General features: G+C 49.3%; 3 protein-coding genes across 3 annotated transcripts; 1 reads left to right on the forward strand and 2 right to left on the reverse strand.

Annotated features, from left to right (window-relative positions):
* Positions 1-12,973: 12,973 nt before the first annotated feature.
* LOC141040828 (uncharacterized) lies at positions 12,974-13,638 on the forward strand. The gene is made up of 3 exons (XM_073506946.1): positions 12,974-13,088; positions 13,227-13,406; positions 13,571-13,638. The coding sequence occupies exons 1-3, from the start codon at positions 12,974-12,976 to the stop codon at positions 13,636-13,638; spliced, it is 363 nt and encodes a 120-aa protein (XP_073363047.1).
* An 18-nt stretch (positions 13,639-13,656) lies between these two features.
* Positions 13,657-15,069, reverse strand: LOC109771345 (uncharacterized). Its single transcript, XM_020330038.2, has 4 exons — positions 14,984-15,069; positions 14,551-14,600; positions 14,159-14,444; positions 13,657-14,059 (listed from the first exon to the last, which is right to left on the reverse strand). Exons 1-4 carry the CDS (start codon positions 14,984-14,986, stop codon positions 14,030-14,032), a joined length of 369 nt encoding a protein of 122 aa, XP_020185627.1. The 5' UTR covers positions 14,987-15,069; the 3' UTR covers positions 13,657-14,029.
* Positions 15,070-19,706: 4,637 nt separating this feature from the next.
* On the reverse strand, positions 19,707-20,997 carry LOC109771356 (uncharacterized). The gene is made up of 4 exons (XM_020330050.4): positions 20,904-20,997; positions 20,624-20,664; positions 20,105-20,521; positions 19,707-19,994 (listed from the first exon to the last, which is right to left on the reverse strand). Exons 1-4 carry the CDS (start codon positions 20,908-20,910, stop codon positions 19,977-19,979), a joined length of 483 nt encoding a protein of 160 aa, XP_020185639.1. The 5' UTR covers positions 20,911-20,997; the 3' UTR covers positions 19,707-19,976.
* Positions 20,998-21,316: the final 319 nt, after the last annotated feature.

A 21,316-nucleotide genomic window follows, 5' to 3' on the forward strand; every position in this document is an offset into this window, starting at 1 on the left:
TAGAGCCTATGGCTGAAGCATAGGGAACATCTTTCATCTTCTCTCTATCTTCTGCAGTGGTCGGGCATTGAGTCTTACTCAATTTCACACCTTGTAACACAGGCAAGAACCCTTTCTTTGCTTGATCCATTTTGAACTTTTTCAAAACTTTGTCAAGGTATGTGCTTTGTGAAAGTCCAATTAAGCGTCTTGATCTATCTCTATAAATCTTGATGCCCAATATATACGCAGCTTCACCGAGGTCTTTCATTGAAAAACTCTTATTCAAGTATCCCTTTATGCTATCCAGAAATTCTATATCATTTCCAATCAGCAATATGTCATCCACATATAATATCAGAAATGCTACAGAGCTCCCACTCACTTTCTTGTAAATACAGGCTTCTCCAAAAGTCTGTATAAAACCAAATGCTTTGATCACACTATCAAAGCGTTTATTCCAACTCCGAGAGGCTTGCACCAGTCCATAAATGGATCGCTGGAGCTTGCACACTTTGTTAGCTTCCTTTGGATCGACAAAACCTTCCGGTTGCATCATATACAACTCTTCTTCCAGAAATCCATTCAGGAATGCAGTTTTGACATCCATTTGCCAAATTTCATAATCATAAAATGCGGCAATTGCTAACATGATTCGGACAGACTTAAGCATCGCTACGGGTGAGAAGGTCTCACCGTAGTCAATCCCTTGAACTTGTCGAAAACCTTTCGCAACAAGTCGAGCTTTATAGACAGTAACATTACCGTCAGCGTCCGTCTTCTTCTTGAAGATCCATTTATTTTCGATGGCTTGCCGATCATCGGGCAAGTCAACCAAAGTCCATACTTTGTTCTCATACATGGATCCCATCTCGGATTTCATGGCCTCAAGCCATTTTGCGGAATCTGGGCTCACCATCGCTTCTTCATAGTTCGTAGGTTCGTCATGGTCTAGTAACATAACCTCCAGAACAGGATTACCGTACCACTCTGGTGCGGATCTTACTCTGGTTGACCTACGAGGTTCAGTAATAACTTGATCTGAAGTTTCATCATCATCATTAACTTCCTCACTAATTGGTGTAGGCGTCGCGGAAACTGGTTTCTGTGATGAAATACTTTCCAATAAGGGAGCAGGTACAGTTACCTCATCAAGTTCTACTTTCCTCCCATTCACTTCTTTCGAGAGAAACTCCTTCTCCAGAAAAATTCCGAATTTAGCAACAAAAGTTTTTCCTTCGGATCTATGATAGAAGGTGTACCCAACAGTTTCCTTTGGGTATCCTATGAAGACACATTTCTCCGATTTGGGTTCGAGCTTATCAGGTTGAAGTTTTTTCACATAAGCATCACAGCCCCAAACTTTAAGAAACGACAACTTTGGTTTCTTGCCAAACCACAGTTCATAAGGCGTCGTCTCAACGGATTTTGATGGTGCCCTATTTAACGTGAATGCAGCCGTCTCTAAAGCATAACCCCAAAACGATAGCGGTAAATCAGTAAGAGACATCATAGATCGCACCATATCTAGTAAAGTACGATTACGACGTTCGGACACACCATTACGCTGTGGTGTTCCGGGTGGCGTGAGTTGTGAAACTATTCCGCATTGTTTCAAATGAAGACCAAACTCATAACTCAAATATTCTCCTCCACGATCAGATCGTAGAAAATTTATTTTCTTGTTACGATGATTTTCAACTTCACTCTGAAATTCTTTGAACTTTTCAAATGTTTCAGACTTATGTTTCATTAAGTAGATATACCCATATCTGCTCAAATCATCTGTGAAGGTGAGAAAATAACGATATCCGCCACGAGCCTCAATATTCATCGGACCACATACATCTGTATGTATGATTTCCAACAAATCTGTTGCTCTCTCCACAGTTCCGGAGAACGGTGTTTTAGTCATCTTGCCCATGAGGCACGGTTCGCAAGTACCAAGTGATTCATAATCAAGTGGTTCCAAAAGTCCATCAGTATGGAGTTTCTTCATGCGCTTTACACCGATATGACCTAAACGGCAGTGCCACAAATAAGTTGCACTATCATTATCAACTCTGCATCTTTTGGCTTCAATATTATGAATATGTGTATCAGTACTATCGAGATTCAACAAAAATAGACCACTCTTCAAGGGTGCATGACCATAAAAGATATTACTCATATAAATAGAACAACCATTATTCTCTGATTTAAATGAATAACCGTCTCGCATCAAACAAGATCCAGATATAATGTTCATGCTTAACGCTGGCACCAAATAACAATTATTTAGGTCTATAACTAATCCCGAAGGTAGATGTAGAGGTAGCGTGCCGACCGCGATCACATCGACTTTGGAACCATTTCCCACGCGCATCGTCACCTCGTCCTTAGCCAATCTTCGCTTAATCCGTAGCCCCTGTTTCGAGTTGCAAATATTAGCAACAGAACCAGTATCAAATACCCAGGTGCTACTACGAGCATTAGTAAGGTACACATCAATAACATGTATATCACATATACCTTTGTTCACTTTGCCATCCTTCTTATCCGCCAAATACTTGGGGCAGTTTCGCTTCCGGTGACCAGTCTGCTTGTTGTAGAAGCACTCAGTCTCAGGCTTAGGTCCAGACTTGGGTTTCTTCTCCTGAGCAGCAACTTGTTTGCTGTTCTTCTTGAAGTTCCCCTTCTTCTTCCCTTTACCCTTTTTCTTGAAACTAGTGGTCTTATTGACCATCAACACTTGATGCTCCTTTTTGATTTCTACCTCCGCATCCTTTAGCATTGCGAAGAGTTCGGGAATCGTCTTATCCATCCCTTGCATATTATAGTTCATCACGAAGCTCTTGTAGCTTGGTGGCAGTGATTGAAGAATTCTATCAATGACGCTATCATCCGGAAGATTATCTCCCAGTTGAATCTAGTGATTGTTATACCCAGACATTTTGAGTATATGCTCACTGACAGAACTATTCTCTTCCATCTTGCAGCTGTAGAACTTATTGGAGACTTCATATCTCTCAATCCGGGCATTTGCTTGAAATATTAACTTCAACTCCTGGAACATCTCATATGCTCCATGACGTTCAAAACGTCGTTGAAGACCTGGTTCTAAGCCGTAAAACATGGCACACTGAACTATCGAGTAGTCATCAACACGTGACTGCCAGGCATTCACAATGTCTGCAGTTGCTGGCGCAGGTGGTACACCTAGCGGTGCTTCCAGGACGTAATTTTTCTGTGCAGCAATGAGGATAATCCTCAAGTTACGGACCCAGTCCGTGTAATTGCTACCATCATCTTTCAACTTTGCTTTCTCAAGGAACGCATTAAAATTCAACGGAACAACAGCACGGGCCATCTATCTACAGTTAACATAGACAAGCAAGATACTATCAGGTACTAAGTTCATGATAAATTCAAGTTCAATTAATCATATTACTTAAGAACTCCCACTTAGATAGACATCCCTCTAATCCTCTAAGTGATCACGTGATCCATATCAACTAAACCATGTCCGATCATCACGTGAGATGGAGTAGTTTCAACGGTGAACATCACTATGTTGATCATATCTACTATATGATTCACGCTCGACCTTTCGGTCTCCGTGTTCCGAGGCCATATCTGTTGTATGCTAGGCTCGTCAAGTTTAACCTGAGTATTCCGCGTGTGCAACTGTTTTGCACCCGTTGTATTTGAACGTAGAGCCTATCACACCCGATCATCACGTGGTGTCTCAGCACGAAGAACTTTCGCAACGGTGCATACTCAGGGAGAACACTTATACTTTGATAATTTAGTGAAGGATCATCTTATAATGCTACCGTCAATCAAAGCAAGATAAGATGCATAAAAGCTAAACATCACATGCAATCAATATAAGTGATATGATATGGCCATCATCATCTTGTGCTTGTGATCTCCATCTCCGAAGCACCGTCATGATCACCATCGTCATCGGCGTGACACCTTGATCTCCATCGAAGCATCGTTGTCGTCTCGCCAACTATTGCTTCTACGACTATCGCTACCGCTTAGTGATAGAGTAAAACAATTACATGGTGATTGCATTGCATACAATAAAGTGACAACCATATGGCTCCTGCCAGTTGCCGATAACTCGGTTACAAAACATGATCATCTCATACAATAAAATTCAGTATCATGTCTTGACCATATCACATCACAACATGCCCTGCAAAAACAAGTTAGACGTCGTCTACTTTGTTGTTGCAAGTTTTACGTGGCTGCTACGGGCTTAGCAAGAACCGTTCTTACCTACGCATCAAAACCACAACGATAGTTTGTCAAGTTGGTGCTGTTTTAACCTTCGCAAGGCCGGGCGTAGCCACACTCGGTTCAACTAAAGTGAGAGAGCCAGACACCCGCCGGTCACCTTTAAGCAACGAGTGCTCGCAACGGTGAAACCGGTCTCGTGTAAGCGTACGCGTAATGTCGGTCCGGGCCGCTTCATCTCACAATACCGTCGAACCAAAGTATGACATGCTGGTAAGCAGTATGACTTATATCGCCCACAACTCACTTGTGTTCTACTCATGCATAACATCAACGCATAAAACCAGGCTCGGATGCCACTGTTGGGGAACGTAGTAATTTCAAAATTTTCCTACGAACACGCAAAATCATGGTGATGCATAGCAACGAGAGGGGAGAGTGTTGTCCACGTACCCTCGTAGACCGAAAGCGGAAGCGTTAACACAACGCGGTTTATGTAGTCGTACATCTTCACGATCCGACCGATTAACTACCGAACGTACGGCACCTCCGAGTTCAGCACACGTTCAGCTCGATGACGTCCCTCGAACTCCGATCCAGCCGAGTGTTGAGGGAGAGTTTCGTCAGCACGACGGCGTGGTGACGATGATGATGTTCTACCGACGCAGGGCTTCGCCTAAGCACCGCTACGATATTATCGAGGTGTAATATGGTGGAGGGGGGCACCGCACACGGCTAAGAGATCAATAGATCAATTGTTGTGTCTATGAGGTGCCCCCTGCCCCCGTATATAAAGGAGCAAGGGGGAGGCCGGCCGGCCCTTGTTGGCGCGCCAGGAGGAGGAGTCCTCCTCCTAGTAGGAGTAGGACTCCCCTCTTTCCTACTCCTACTAGGAGGGGGAAAGGAAGGGGGAGAGGGAGAAGGAAAGGGGGGCGCCGCCCCCCCTCTCCTAGTCCAATTCGGACCAGAGGGGAGGGGGCGCGCGGCCCCTCCTGGCTGCCCCTCTCTCTCTCCACTAAGGCCCATAAGGCCCATTACTTCTCCGGGGGGGGGGGTTCCGGTAACCCTCCGGCACTCCGGTTTTCTCCGAAATCACCCGGAACATTTCCGGTGTCCGAATATAGTCGTCCAATATATCAATCTTTATGTCTCGACCATTTCGAGACTCCTCGTCATGTTCGTGATCACATCCGGGACTCCGAACAACCTTCGGTACATCAAAACATATAAACTCATAATATAACTGTCATCGTAACGTTAAGCGTGCGGACCCTATGGGTTCGAGAACTATGTAGACATGACCGAGACACGTCCCCGGTCAATAACCAATAGCGGAACCTGGATGCTCATATTGGCTCCCAAATTTTCTACGAAGATCTTTATCGGTCAGACCGCATAACAACATACGTTGTTCCCTTTGTCATCGGTATGTTACTTGCCCGAGATTCGATCGTCGGTATCTCAATACCTAGTTCAATCTCGTTACCGGCAAGTCTCTTTACTCGTTCCGTAATACATCATCTTGCAACAAACTCTTTAGTTGCAATGCTTGCAAGGCTTAAGTGATGTGCATTACCGAGAGGGCCCAGAGATACCTCTCCGACAATCGGAGTGACAAATCCTAATCTCGAAATACGCCAACCCAACAAGTACCTTCGGAGACACCTGTAGAGCACCTTTATAATCACCCAGTTACGTTGTGACGTTTGGTAGCACACAAAGTGTTCCTCCGGTAAACGGGAGTTGCATAATCTCATAGTCATAGGAACACGTATAAGTCATGAAGAAAGCAATAGCAACATACTAAACGATCAAGTGCTAAGCTAACTGAATGGGTCAAGTCAATCACATCATTCTCCTAATAATGTGATCCCGTTAATCAAATGACAACTCATGTCTATGGCTAGGAAACATAACCATCTTTGATCAACGAGCTAGTCAAGTAGTGGCATACTAGTGACACTCTGTTTGTCTATGTATTCACACAGGTATTATGTTTCCGGTTAATACAGTTCTAGCATGAATAATAAACATTTATCATGAAATAAGGAAATAAATAATAACTTTATTATTGCCTCTAGGGCATATTTCCTTCACAACCCTCTCACTCGGGGGCTTAGCTGCAGTTCCGTACTCGCCTAAGTTTGAAAAAAATCCCACCGAGTGAAGAGCAACCCTCTCACTCGGGGGCTTAGCTGCAGTTCCGTACTCGCCTAAGTTTGAAAAAATCCCATCGAGTAAAGAGCAACCCTCTCACTCGGGGGCTTAGCTGCAGTTCCGTACTCGCCTAAGTTTGACAAAATCCCACCGAGTGACGAGCAACCCTCTCAATCGGGGGCTTAGTTGCAGTTCCGTACTCACCTAAGTTTGAAAAAATCCCGCCGAGTGAAGAGCAACCCTCTCACTCGGGGGCTTAGCTGCAGTTCCGTACTCGCCTAAGTTAAAACACGCTCCTAGTGAAGAACGATTCTCTCGCTCGGGGACTTGGCCACACGCTCCATCCTGATCCGCGAGGATGACAAGGTGCAGGTCGTCCGCGACCTTCTCATCAGAGCTGTGCCACAAATACAATGTGTGCTCTATCCAGATCCGTAAGGACGACGTGGTGCAGGTCGCCCGTGACCTTCTCCTGAGAGCTGTGCCACAAATACAATGTGCGCTCCATCCAGATCCGCAAGGACGACGAGGTGCAGGTCGTCCGCGACCTTCTCCTCAGAGTTGTGCCACAAATACAATGTGCGCTCCACCCCGATCTGCAAGAACGACGAGGTGCAGGTCATCCGCGACCCTCCCCTCAGAATTGCATCATAGGTACAAAAGTCTGTTCCGAGTGAAGATACAAGTTCCACTCAGAAACAAAGGCAAACATATTCAAGGAAAAACCAAGTTCAGATAAATCCCACGAGGTTCCAGACTGCAGATTAAAGCACTCGGGCATCAGACTCGAAGGATTTTAACGGTTACAAAACCACTCGACATACCGAGGCAAATTTAATTGGATCATAAAAGTTTGTTTACTCCGCAGGAGGAGGGCTGGCAGGCTCGACGAATTCATCCAGGTCGATTCCATCTGCAATGCGAGTAGCAGCAGCAATAAAAGTCTCCATAAAGGACTGGAAGTCGAGTTTCTTGGTGTTGGCGACCTTAATCGCTGCAAGCTTCTCTTCCTTGGCTTCTTTGCAGTGGACGCGAACCAGAGACAGAGCCACGTCAGCGCCAAAGCGAGTATATGACTTCTTCCATTCCTGCACTCGACCAGGTATCTCGTTAAGTCGAGTCATCAGAGACTCAAGACCATTCTGGAATGTCTCCCTTGGCCAGAGTGCAGTATCAATCCGTGACACCGCCACTTTCAGTCGTGCAAGATAGTCCACGGCGCTGGAAAGGCGAGACTCAAGTCGGAGCACGTTCATGGCAGCTTCATCCTTAATGGGGGAGTTGATGGGGTCCAAGCTCGTTTCAATTCGCCCAGTCTCTTCCTCGAAGTTCTGGCAGAACTCTGCACCCACAGATGAATGGTGAATCGACAGATGTAGGACAAGTCGACAATAGCAAATCAGTCGGAAGGGGAAAATACCTTCAAGAATAAGGAACAATTTCTTTGCGAGCCCTCCCAGATAGACCTCCAGCTCGTTCCTCCTTTGAGTGAGATCACCAACTTTGTCGGTCAGAGCTCCCTTGTCCTTCTTCAGTCGCGTCACCTCCTTGTTAGCTTCGTCAAGAGCTGTCTTCAGCTTGGCATTTTCTTCTTCTAACTTCCCGACTAAAGCCAGCTTCTTATCGGCAAGTGCTGTTTTCTCTTGCGTCGTTTTTTGCGCCGCGGCAAGATCAAGGTCCTTCTGATCTAGAGCCTGCTTCATTTTTTCTGAAAGAAATAATGCTCGGTTCAGAAGGAGGAAATAACACTCGGTCCAGAAGAGAATCAGTCGACAAGTTTTCCATACCAGCAGCATCATCCTTAGCCTTCTGCAAGTTCTCCTTGGCCAACTCCAGATCAAGATTGAGCTGGTATGCTTCTGATCCAAGTCAGCAAACCGGGCTCCAAGTTCGCAAGATTTCTGTGGTCAGAGGACGGTCAGTCGACAGAAACAAAGTTTGGTTGCTTCCGAGCAATAAAGTTAGTTCTAAGACTACTGCCGAATCAAACATTCAACAGTAGTCTCGGGGACTACGCCCAGTGGGTGCACTCAGCATGCCCCCACTGGTCCAGGTTCCACTCGACAAGGTCCGCCCAGACCGAGTGAAAGAATGTCAAAAAAGAGAAGAAGGAGAAGCAACAGTTATTCTCAGACCACAACCGACTGCCCGCAGTTGACCGCGGTCTCGGGGACTGCACCCAGTGGGTGCACTCAGCGTGCCCCCACTGGTTCCACTCGACCAGACCTGTCTAAGACCGAGTGGAAGAACTGAAAAAAGACATTTTTATCAAGACCCCCACCGAATCATACATTCGACGGCCCCCACTAGTTCAAAGATACAATCGACACAACCTATTTGACTCAAGTGAAAAAACTACTCAACGAAAATTGAAACACCCAGTGGGTGTATAGATGCAAAGTGCAGTCTGACAAATAGATGCACAATAAAGGTTTTCAGGTAGCATATCCTAACAGAACAAGCGTAAAAGATTAGTCGGAAATCAACTAGCCTGGACATTGGCCTGGAGTGCTGAGCTGGCGTCATAGGCAGCCTGACTGGCCTCGCGCACCACTTTCATCTGCTCCATCATAAGGCCTGCCTGGCGTATGGCTTCCTTGGCAGCGCTCACTTGGTCCTCTGGGACATGATAGGCGGTGAAAAGTGGAGACGGTGGATCAGCCGCAGCAGCTTGAGAGTCTGAGGCATGGGGTTGCACAGATGAAACATGGGCCTGTGCACTCGATGCTGAAGGATGTGCACTCGACAATGGAATCGCAAAAGTAACAGAAGCTCGGTTCAGGTCTCTGGACTGCTGGATCGCTGGTTCCGTTGCCGGTGTCGACTGGGGCGTCTTGCTAGCTGGTGCCCTCCTGCCCGAAGTCCTGCCCCTCCTTCCCGTGGGTTTCTGTGGCACATCTTCGTCATCGTCTAGAAGTTCAATAACATTTGGCGGAGCTGCAAAGGAATCGACCGCAAGAGTTCAGTCGACCGTCAAAGTGGTTGGCAAAGTAAAGACAAGATGAAAAGAGTCATACTCGCGTTGGATGTGACCGCGTCTTCCATCTCCTCATCATCACCTCTTTATAAATGGAAGTCCCAGAGGTAGCAACACTGCAAATTCCAAGATTCACACGGTCAAGCAAGAGGATGAGTGGACAACCAATATAAGACTCCCTGAGCAAAGAGTGAAGACCAAACACTTACGCAGAGGCAACGGGAACGTTAACCTTGATCTTGGGCAAGGCCTTCCGGGGCTTTGATGGTGCAACTTTGGGCTGCTTCGGAGCCTTCTAAGTCGGCACAGGAGAAGATGTCCGAGTGCACTTTGAAGTCTGTCTAGTTGGTGCAGTCACTTTGCCACGGACACTTGCTGGGTCATGGGTATGCTTAGAACGTCTTTTGATGTGAGGGGGGGAGTCGACTTCATCACCACTGCTTGATTCGTCACTTTCCTCGTCTTCTCCCCCATCAGATTGCCAGTCGCCTCCGCTCACCTCTCCTTCCTGCTCCTGCTCTCCGTTGGGCATCGAGTACATCTCAGTGTAAATATGCAAGGCACAGAGTTGAACAGATATCAGTTAGTTTTGGGAACAATTACATATCAGAACAAAAGGATACTCGGAAGTAAAGGTCAGACCTTGTCTGGTTCACTGGTGTTGTCGAGTGGAGGAATTCTCCTGGACCCACTGAGGTTGTCCTTGTTGCCAGTGATGCCCTGCAACCACTGCGCCACCATCTCCTCGTCAACTTCCTCCGGGTGGATCCGAGTGCTGTCATCAATACCCGAGTACATCCACATTGGATGATCGCGAGCTTGGAGTGGTTGGATGCGTCGACTGAGAAACACCTCTAGCAAGTCCATGCCAGTCACACCATCGCGGACAAGTTGGACTACTCGCTCAACCAACATATTCACCTCCACTTTCTCAGATGGAGTCACTTTCAAGGGAGAGGGCTTCTCAACTCGCTCCATGGAAAACGGAGGAAGGCCAGTCGACTGACCAGGGGTCGGTTGGTCCTTACAGTAAAACCAGGTCGACTGATACCCTCTAACTGAATCGGCAAGAATCATAGTGGGGAAAGTGCTTTTACCCCTCATCTGGATCCCTAGACCTCCACACATCTGGATCACGTGCGTCCTCTCATCACTCGGATTAGCCTTTTTCACAGACTGGGGACGACAAGTGAAGATGTGTTTGAAGAGACCCTAGTGTGGTCGACAGACCAGAAAGTTCTCACACATGGACACGAATGCAGCGAGGTATGTGATAGTGTTGGGAGAAAAGTGATGAAGTTGGGCTCCAAAAAAGTTTAGAAAACCCCGGAAGAAAGGATGGGGGGGCAAAGAGAAACCGCGGTCGACATGAGTCGCAAGGAGGAAACACTCACCCTCCTGCGGCTGCAGCTCGGTCTCGTCTCCCGGAAGCCTCCAGGAACCATGGGCAATCAAGCCTCCTTTGACCAGATCCTCCTGTTGGATCGTGGATCGAATCCTGTCGCCCTGGATCCAGCCACGTGGCAAGCCAGATCTTGACGACGACCCTCCCCGACTCGTCTTCTTGCCCTTCGCCTTCGTCGTCACCTTCTTCGCACGCTCCAGAGCCGCCGTCTTGTCCTTCCCCATCGCAGCAGGCTGTGCTCGGGTGGGGCGGCGGCGTCGAGGGTGGAGGCGGACGCAGTGGAGAAGCAGAGGAGGAAGAAGAGAAATGGGGCGCACTGCGCAAAGTACACCGGCCCCGATGTCTTATATGGGCCTACTCCCGAGTGACTGACTCGTGGGCCCAAGCAATCCTGTCAAATCCCGCAACAGTCACGCGCTCGGTACGTGGCGAAAAAGGTGGCATGAGAATCGAGGCGTCCCTGCCCAATCCGCTCCGTTTACTGCGGTCCTCTCCGCCCCGCGCGCTTCCCCAAATTTCAAATCCCGTGAGATCCGGGAATGGCAGTGCAGTCAATCGCGCCGAAGATTTTATTCCATATCAACACTCGAAGCTTATCAACAAAGTTCACTCGACAACCTCGGAATGGATCAAAGCGACTGAAAATGAGGTCGAAGTTTCTGCATGGTTCACCAACCCAAGTAAAATGCTTCCAAAGCACAAAAATTGGGTCGGAACCATCTTCAACTCCATCTCCACTCGGACTCTGAACCATTCGGGGGCTAATGACGATGACATATACCTAGGGTAGGGTAATAGACCTGACTTAGACACCCTTCCCGAGGACATTACCTGACAGTCAAGGACATCCAAAGGACAACACCATCCACCGACTGAAACCGCCTCAGAGTGCATGCCACTCAACAGACAGTCCACTCGGATAACCCAATTCCATTCGACCAAGATATAATCATTCGACCGTACCAGAAATCACTCGAAGTACAGAAGATCTAAAGTCCCTTAGGATGACAACGGTCAGGCGTTCACTCCATAGTCTTAATGGTTATTTATATGGCTTTATTGCTGACGTTACGAGTAATGTCTCCTCTTTATGTACATTGAACCTTATGTAACGGGGGAAGGCTAGGGTCCTGGCGCACTCTATATAAGCCACCCCCCTCCTCTAGGACAAGGGTTCGCACCCCCTGTAACTTCACGCATAATCCAATCGACCAGCCTCCGGGCACCGAGACGTAGGGCGGTTACTTTCTCTGAGAAGGGCCTGAACTCGTAAATCTTGCGTGCACATCCTCACCGTAGCTAGGATCTTGCCTCCTCCTACTTATCCCCATTCTACTATCAGACTTAGAACCACGACACCGCACGCCCTTGTCCCCCCGTGGCCCGCGTGTCAGGGACACTAGCAGTCCCTTCGCTTCCAACGCTTCCACCCCCTCTCCCCGCCCCACCCCACCGCACAGCCCCCGGCTGTCCATACCAAACCACGTCTCGACATGGCCGCCACCACGCCCGTGCTTTAGCCGTAGTTTTGGCCGTCGATCGGAGGAGGTTTGGCCGTCGCCGTCGCAGCCGGCGGCAGAGGGGATACGACCGCCGGCGACGTACCACGGCGGCCGCGGCACCTTCCGACGAGTGCTCCAGAGCGGCCAGTACCCGGCCGCTAACCACCCCTGCTGCATCGAGGTGATCATCGCGGCCTCTTTGCCACCACGACCGCAAGGTGTGCGACACTTTTCCCACAAAGGTATGGACAGTGGAGATGAGTTTTTCTTCCACCACTTCATTTGTTCATCGGACGATTCGTCGTCGGATGATGAAGATCTTGTGGTGGCTGCACTGGTCGTTCACGACCACATTCATCGGCAGCTTCCTCGGTACAGGGGGTCACTCCCTGGCCATGCTCCCAACCTGAACCGCAACAGGGAGAGAGGCCACGCCCTGCTCTATGCCGATTACTTTGCGAACACCCTGCTCTTCAAGCCGGATAAATTCCGTCGCCGTTTTCGAATGGCAAGGCATGTGTTCAATCGCGAGAGGGAGTGGTTGCTCATGACCCATATTTCGAGTGCAAGACGAATGCTCTTGGCAAGCTTGGATTCTCCTCTTACCAGAAATGCACCGCGGCCATCCGCATGCTTGCATATGGAATTCCAGGCGATCTAGTGGATGAGTATGTGCGTATGAGTGAGACAACATGTCTGATGTCAATGTACAAGTTCTGTCAGGCTATGATCGAGGTGTTTGGCCCGGAGTACTTGAGGCAGCCAACTGCCGCTGATACAGAGAGATTGTTGGCGACCAACGCAGCTAGAGGCTTTCCAGGCATGCTTGGCAGCATAGATTGTATGCACTGGGAGTGGAAGAACCGCCCATTTGCTTGGCAGAGCCAGTACAAGGGGCATGTCAAACCGTGCACTCTCATATTAGAAGCGGTGGCTTCGCAGGATCTTTGGATATGTCATTCTTTCTTCGGCATGGCAGGTTTTCACAATGATATCAACGTGCTGCAGCGTTCTCCAGTCTTCGCAAGGCTTACAGAAGGCCACTCCCCATCTGTCAACTTTGAGATCAACGGCCACCAGTACAACAAGGGATACTATCTAGCTGATGGTATATATCCTCAGTGGTCAACTTTTGTGAAGACAATCTCGAACCCCCAAGGTGAGAAGAGAAAGAGATTTGTCCAAATGCAAGAGAGTGCTAGAAAGGATCTTCAAAATGAGTTGGTTGAGCACGTGCGGTTTCGTCATGGAGGCAGAACTACCATGCTGTTCGGACTTCGGAATCAACATCAACTGCAGTTTATTTTCAAATTGTGTGCTCAGGGTACCACTCCTTGAAGTATCAGAAGATTGGCATCACTTCTGGCTTGGGGTGCACAGAAAAAGAGTAGGGATTGCACAGAAGAAAATCATGTGCATACATGCTACAATTGAAATGAACTGATATAAAGTGGTTCCAACCTTCAAGGCTTCTGCTAAACAAATTCAAATCCGGTCTAAGTTCATACAGACAGTCTAGACCCCAAAGCTGCTGCATGCTACAAACAGACAGGCAGTCTAAACCCCAACGGAACAAGACAGCAACAAAATGGCAAGTTAAACTTGTACCCAAGTACGGACATGCATACTGGCAAATTGAAACTGAAACCCATTATGACAGGCCCTTCCAAATTTCTAACTTAGAGTAGCAGAGTAGGAACTAAACAAAACGGCGCATCTCCAGACTCCAAAATGATCCATCTTCAATCCTTCGGCAGCCGAATCCAGAAGTGCGCAGCTCACCTAGGCATCATCCTCCACAGCCGCGTGGCACTGACGAAAACGACGAGAGCAAGTTCATTACATTAGCGCCCAACATCAAGCCGAAACTTGAGAAAGAAGAGAACAGACGGACACCGCGCAAAGACTCACCAGCAGACGGATCCTGTACGGCTTGAGCGCGAGCTCCACGAAGCACGCGGCGGCGCCCACCGCGTAGAAGCGCCGGGCCGCCAGCGTCCGCGCCCGAGCGGCCTTCCTCGCGAAAAGACAGGCCAGGTTGATCTGGGAGAGCACGCACATCATCACGAAGTGGTTGCTGCAGAACAAGGCGTGGAGCCGGGCAGGGCCGTCGGGCGCCATGGAGACCGCCGCCGCCGCCGTGAGCAGCAGCAGCAGCAGCATGGCCAGCGCGCACCGCCATCTTGACGATCTTGGCCTGCAGAAAAGCATGGCGTGCAGAGTCAGATGGAGCGAACGCAAGAACACGCTGGCAGAGGAACTCGAGATCGATTATGAACGTGCATGTGGGAGGTTTTTTTCACCTTGTTCCGCCTCGCTCGATCAGCTCCTGCAGCACCCAGCAGATTGCGGCCTTCAAAGTTGAGATAAGAAACAAAAAGATGATCAAATCTTTGTGGAATGACAAGGAAATAGCAGAGCAAAATCTTGGTGACATGGCAGGCAAAACTGCGCGAGACCCGAAGAAAAAGGACAAGAAACCCCCAATTGAGCCTTTGCCATGGAAAATCAGAGGGGATGCGACCAGTTTTGTACTGATCCGAACGCGGAAGATCTCCAAATGGAAACAAGATTGCTCTACGGCGAGGAAGACGGAGAAAAAGAAACCAAGGAAGAACATTCACCCGGAGATCTTAAGCACAAATTTCCAGCAGAATAGTGGGCATAACAAAGCTAACAGCAGGAAAAAACCAGGGACGATTAATCAAGAGGGATAGATCATAGATGCAAGCATACCATCCATCTCTCTAGCACCACTCTATTCCCTGACCACGGAGAGTTTTGGAGATATTGGCGGGGCACTGGATGAAACAGCGACAGAGCTTTTCTGAAACGAAATTGCCGTGGGGGCTTGGCGCCTACTTTATATGCAGCGTACGGGGCAAGGATGAGGCACGCGGCCGTGGTTTGGTCTCCACATCGGTCAAGGTAGTACATGCATATGCATGGACGGGTGGGCTGCATTTTCAGTCTGGAGGGAGCAGCAGACGCAGCTTTTTCAGGTTTCAGTTTCTTCATTTCAGATCAGCTCAATTGCCACCTTTTCTTGCATTGAAGATCAAACCTTGGTAACATGGCAAAGAAATAGCAGAGCAAGATCACAAAGTGGCGCCTGCCAGTAGTGACTAGTTGGACAATTAACGACAGGAAAAACCCCAACAAATCCCAAAGAATGGCTGATGGCGCTGTGATATATAGGCAGGCGGGCCAGCCAGCGGAGGGGAGGATGGCTGTGACTTGTGAGTGGTCAAGGTGGTCAAGTCGGGAAGATGCTCTGTTTCTGTGGCAGGAGGGCAGGATCGACGCAGCTTTTCCAGTTTTGAGCTTTCTGAACTGTCCGACTTTTTCCTCTTTTCGATTCTGAATCGAGTGAGTCCAAATGGTTCTTGGGCTTCAAGAAAAATTACTCCTAACTCCAAATCCAAATGGTTTAGCTTTGTTGCATTCCAATTCCTTGGAGTTTTCTTATGGAGACAGAATTATCATTGAGTTCTGAATCAAGATAACCTGCAGTTCATTACCTACGCGCACATTCCGCGAGTTTGGAATGCACAGAGAGCATCAGAGCAGCTAATAAATTTGGAGAACTGGCTGCAAATTACTAACGCGTCAAGAATGGGAAATGCATGCAACCATATATTATTAATAGAGCAAAATCCAGCAGCCCAACAACATTGACCCGGAAAAAAGCGAAAAACAAACCCCGAGGCCATATACCTCGCGACAGTAACTCCCCCAGATAACCACTAACCCTATGGTACAAGACACAACATAAACGAAAAATACACAACTCCTAGGCTACCCCTTCAAGAAGGAATCACCGCACATGCGCTGATGATGGCAAGTCCACCACAAGATTGAACTTCGGATTCTCATCCCCAAAGCAAAGCTTCAATCCATCACCTTCAACAAAGACACGACACAGGTGCACGACGACATAGCCCGATCAGAGATCTTGTGTTTCCACCGGAGTGCATAAGCTCGTCACTAAAGCTGTCTGTACCATCCGCCTTTATCCATCTACCGACACCTCGATAGCTGGAACCTCCAGAGGAGACAACAAAAGTAAAGACGTCCCATACCGCCTGCGTCTCGCTACTGTCAGACCGCCTTTGATCCAACAACAACAGGCTAAACTTGACACCTCTGCCAGAGCCGGCGTGCATCACCTGCCGGTAGCAAGCATGACTTGACGTCTCCGTATAAGACGTCGTGTGTAGCATCCGCCGATAGCACATCCACCGGTGGCTTCACCTGCCGACGACAGGCACCACCCGACAACTCCGAGAGAGGTTCATGTGTCACCTGCCGAGCCGCATCGAACCCGGTCTGTTGATGGAAGGGACGTCCCATACCGCCACCAGCCTCAGAAGGCCGTCACCATCTCGAGATCCGCACTCCGAGTCGCCCACACGACCCCGGAGTCTGCCGCTGTTGATGAAGAGGGGCCGCGGCCCCGATTCCGTGCGCTACAGGGAGAACACCCCCGGGAAGACCCGTCCACACCGCCCTCAGCCCTCCCCCTCCATCGCCTCCCACTACTGCTGCCGTCGCTGAGGACGCCGCGGGGCGAAGCCCCTGTGGTGAGGCGGCGGCGGCGGCACAGTCCTCGGCCGGCGGTAACACGTGGGGGGCAGCGGCGTCCATCTCCCTCCTCCTCTAACGGCAGTGCGCAACGGGTTGGCAGGGGCCAGGAGATCTCCGGCGGCCGTTTGGCGGATGAGATTTTGGCTACGATGAGATCTGATCTGGGACCGAGGGGTTTAGATCGAGATCCACTGCGGCTGCGCCTCGTCTCGACAACGGCAAGAGGAGATCCTCCCTGGGTAATCTTCGCGGCATGAGGACCTCCGGGTGTCTTGGCCCGAGCATGGTGGTGGTGGCTACCTTCTCCACCGAAGGCGGTTGGCCAGGCTGGTAGTGACGGATCTTGGATCCCACTATTAGCACCAGCGGCGAGTTGGGGAGACATAGTCGCCGGTGAAAACCGAGCCGACTCCGGTCATGGCGGGCGATGGCGACGTCTACGTCGTTACCTTGATGAAGGCATCGTCAAGTAACTATCGTCAACCTGCTCGTGCCGCTCTGGCAGAAATCCTAAGATCACCAGATTGGACGATGGCGGCATTGTGGTGTCGTGTTCCCTATTGGGGGCATCGTTTCTGGAGCGGCGCCGGATGGAAGAGGCGTGAGGTGGTGTGGCGTGCCTTCTCTCGCGTCGACGACAACGGGTCTCGGCAGCATGGAGCAGCGGGGTCTCACTGGTGGGCGTGTGATGATGGACGAGCGCAGGATGGTGGAGTTGTCTGGCGTCATGGTGGCGTCGACGGCAGCTAGACCGGGCAAGATAGATGTAGCAGTACATTACTGAAGATGGATTGGTGGCAGGTGATTGCGGCGGCCTCATACCCGACAGGCGTCCTGGTTGAGGAGTGCGCCGGACTGGTGGGTGCCCCATACCCGGGAGGCGTCCTGGTTGGGACCTCAGGTCTTAAATGTTAGGTTTGGCTGCGAGGTCTGTTTGGTATTAGGCCCAGACTATCACCATCCCTACATCAACTAGATAGGAGTAGCGACAGATGTTGCCTAAACGGTGGCTTTAGTCTTACTGTTGTACGACTTTGTAAGGTCTTGTGTGAATAGTTAATAAAGTGGCTGTATGCATCGTCCAGATGCAGAGGCCGGGGTTCCTTCTCCTTTTCTAAAAAATAGGGAGCACCCACCATCGCACCGGCCGTTGTCATCGCCCATACAACGGCAACCGCCGCCGCGATCCCGCATCAAGCGCCGCCGACTCCGGAGGAAGCTCCAGCCGCCACGCGCATCCTGCGACGAGCCCGGACACGGGATCCCAAGATCCACCGCCACCGGCGCCGCCACAAAGGACCCACCCCGTCGGACTGACGGCCGGGTCCCACATGAAAACACTCTGAAACTCGTCAGTCGGAAGCTCATCTCCTCCGTCGGGTTGATGGCGCCGCGTGGCGCCGCTCCGGCAGGTGACGTAGTGCCCTAGCCCGGCTGCTTAAGTCGACCGCCAGCACCGAAACCCTACTTGTCCACATCCCCCCCCCCCCATCCGCCGCCGTCACCACTTTCCACATGCCGTCCGCTGCCACTAGTAGCCATGCCACCACGTCGCCAGCTTAGGAGCTACCCATATCTAACATCGGAGTGTCGGCTGCAGATCCAGGCTAGGCACGAAGCCCGAATCGCTGTGGGGCTACCTTCGGAGCGGTGATGATTAAGGCTTGGCTTGGTCTAGTTGATGTGCAACCTTCCCATTGGGTGGCGATGAATTCTGTCAGCGAGTGGTGGCAACATAACACCTGCAACATCTCGCAGTCTCGGAGGGTGCTCATCTCTCTAGTGATGCTCATCTGGTGGGAAATATGGAATGAGTGGAATCCTCGTGTTTTCCGCAACATCGTGGTGCCGGTGGGGGTGATTGTTACTAAAATCAAATAGGAAGCTTCTCTGTGGTGCGCGGCGGGGGCAAAATTTCTGAGTAATATAATGTCGCGAGAGTAGTGCTTTGTAATTCGGCCTTCCGCTAAAACTCTCAAAATTCTCCTTAATTAATGACAATGTCAAATATTTTACCTTGATTCAAGAAAAATCCTGCCGGTACCCTTTAGTTAAACAAACATGCAAACAAAACATTCACTCAAGCAGATATCACCAAAATTTGATATTCTAGCAGAAGTAATCCTTTAGCAGATCCTTCACCAAAATTCTCAGAGATGTGCTTGTGTATTTGTTCAATCAACCATCAAGTGTATAAGCTAGCAGATTGTGTTCTAAAAACAATTTCCTAGAGGAATGAGCTTGTGTAGCTAACTATGCAACTCTGTACAAACTTTACTAAAGATTTATATGACAGATTTTCATTTGTGACGACCTGCAAGGATTAAATGACCTGAACCAGATTCATGTTGCATATATATCCTTCCATGACATTACCTACTTTGCTGCAGCTACAATATACATTAACCATGACATGTCTTCCTCTGTTCTGGTCAGAATTACAATCTGATTACTACCCCCTAATCATATTTCATAATCTGACATGAGCATGATCCCACACTGAATGGTTTTGTAACTCCTACTGTTTTAGCATGATAAAATAGATGGCTCCAAATTTTTTATTTTCTAACATGGGAATCTGATAAGAACAGAGACTGACCCTGAAACAGATCGATGATTAACTTAACTGAAGCTAAATCCTTTTTTAACCACGCATCAAGAACTCAATAACAGTCAATCTGAAATTAGTAGAATATGGCTAACATAGCAGAACCGATTGCAATCACAGAGAGGACCGAACAGAGAAGATCCCATCCTCATCAACAAGAACCAAGGATTCATTGCCCTGCTAGGCGATAGTGATCCATTGACTACCCATCAAGGCATCAACATGTCAGGGCATGAAACGCAAACAAGCAATGAAAAGATCATATCCCCATCAACAAGTTTTTCATGAAACATTCCCTACAAAAATAGTTTTTTCCCGAAAACAACAGGTACTGACAGACGAACACATTAATCATGTCCCCCGAATGAAGTCAAGTCCTTCCAGCAGATAGAGAACCTTAAACTCATAACACATCCAACACTAGACAGAAAATACTAGTATAGTAAGTAGGTAAACTGCCATAGCAAGGCAAATCCAAACGGTCGCTACAGTTCAGGTACCAAGATGCTCGCTCAATCTTCGTCGATCCGGCAGCTAAGCAAAGACGGGGCGCTGGCAAAACAGACGATAAACAGCTTAATTAAAAGCCTTCCCTCAAACAAACAAGAATGCTCAAATTGTATGAGAATAAACAAACACAGAACAAAGAACTGAATTCCAACCTGCAGCATGTTGTAGACGGTCATGGCGAGGCTCACCACACTGGCGACCCCGGCGATGATCAGGTCCGAGCAGCTCGGCCCCGGCGCATACCCGCCGGCCATGGCGGTGTAGATCAGGTAGAACAGGACGCCGGACATCCACACGGATATGCTCATCATCCACTGGCTCACGGGAGGCGGAAGCGCCGTCGGCGCCGGCTTCTCCGACAGCGCGATGGCAAGCAGCGCCTGCAGCAGGGCGGTGACGAAGGTGAAGAAGAAGCAGGTGACCAGGGCTTCCACGGCCGGGCCGTAGCGGCGGGACCCGACCCCGACCCCGGCGCCGGCGGGACTCGGCCACCGAAGCGAGGACATCCAGAGCGTCATGAAAAGCACCATGTACAGTAGGCAGAGCGTCTTCACGTCGATCTTGGGCGGCTGCAGAGCACGGAAACAAAGAAAAACACATGCAAAGACTGGCTTAGAGAGATGAAATCGAACGCAAGAAGGAGCAAGAGACGAGTGGATGGAATTGCTCACCCTGGCTAACCCGCTTGCTCCTGCGGCGCCCAAGTTGCGGCCTTCAAAGTTGAGACAAGACAAGAGGTGGGTTAAATCTTGGCAGCAAATAGCAGAGCAAAGAAACAAGAAGATCAAATCTCGGTAACATGACAAGGAAATAGCAGAGCAAGAAGCCACTCTTTTGACGCAAATAAATCACAAGAACAAATTCTCGTAAGCGACCCAGATTGTTTACCAAGAGAAAGCCCAGCATATGAATCGAACGGTAAAGCGGCATGGAGGATAATTGCAAGCTTACCGGCCATCTTTCCTCCTAACCACAGACGCAGGATTTTTCTTGTTGTGTAGCGGAAACCTTGGCTTGGCGCTGGAGAGGCAGATGGCGGTCTAGCTGCTGCCTATGTAGCCAGGCCGGCAAGCGGAGGAGGGGTCAGGGTGGTAATCGTGGAGATTCTCCGTCACCGTGGCAGGAGGGCAGGAGGATCAAGACAGCTTTTCCAGTTTGCAGTTTACCTTTCTGAACCATCTCCTCTTTCTCTTTTCTTTTCTGAATCGAGGATTGCGGTGGTTTGGTATGGTAAAAGCGTAGGGATTGCACAGAAAGAGAAAATCAAGTCCTCTTTAACGATAGAACCAGAGAGTACAGGCTACAGTCCAAATGAAGGAACTGATATGATGTGGTTAAAGAAAATCAAGTCCTCTTTAACGTAG

The sequence above is a fragment of the Aegilops tauschii genome, chromosome 2 (genome assembly GCF_002575655.3).
Source record: "Aegilops tauschii subsp. strangulata cultivar AL8/78 chromosome 2, Aet v6.0, whole genome shotgun sequence".
NCBI lineage: Eukaryota > Viridiplantae > Streptophyta > Magnoliopsida > Poales > Poaceae > Aegilops > Aegilops tauschii.

Bases quoted from the DNA above. Each gene is read 5' to 3' on its own strand.
- LOC141040828 (XM_073506946.1), top strand. From the start codon at position 12,974: ATGATCGAGGTGTTTGGCCCGGAGTACTTGAGGCAGCCAACTGCCGCT. The intron at 13,089-13,226 runs GTATGCACTGGG...TCGGCATGGCAG, and splicing joins CATGCTTGGCAGCATAGATT to GTTTTCACAATGATATCAAC. The intron at 13,407-13,570 runs GTGAGAAGAGAA...TTGTGTGCTCAG, and splicing joins GACAATCTCGAACCCCCAAG to GGTACCACTCCTTGAAGTAT.
- LOC109771345 (XM_020330038.2), bottom strand. The intron at 14,445-14,550 runs GTGAAAAAAACC...GCTTTTCTGCAG, and splicing joins ATCGAGCGAGGCGGAACAAG to GCCAAGATCGTCAAGATGGC. The intron at 14,060-14,158 runs GTGAGTCTTTGC...CGTTTTCGTCAG, and splicing joins CGTACAGGATCCGTCTGCTG to TGCCACGCGGCTGTGGAGGA.
- LOC109771356 (XM_020330050.4), bottom strand. The intron at 20,522-20,623 runs GTGAGCAATTCC...CGTGCTCTGCAG, and splicing joins GAGCAAGCGGGTTAGCCAGG to CCGCCCAAGATCGACGTGAA.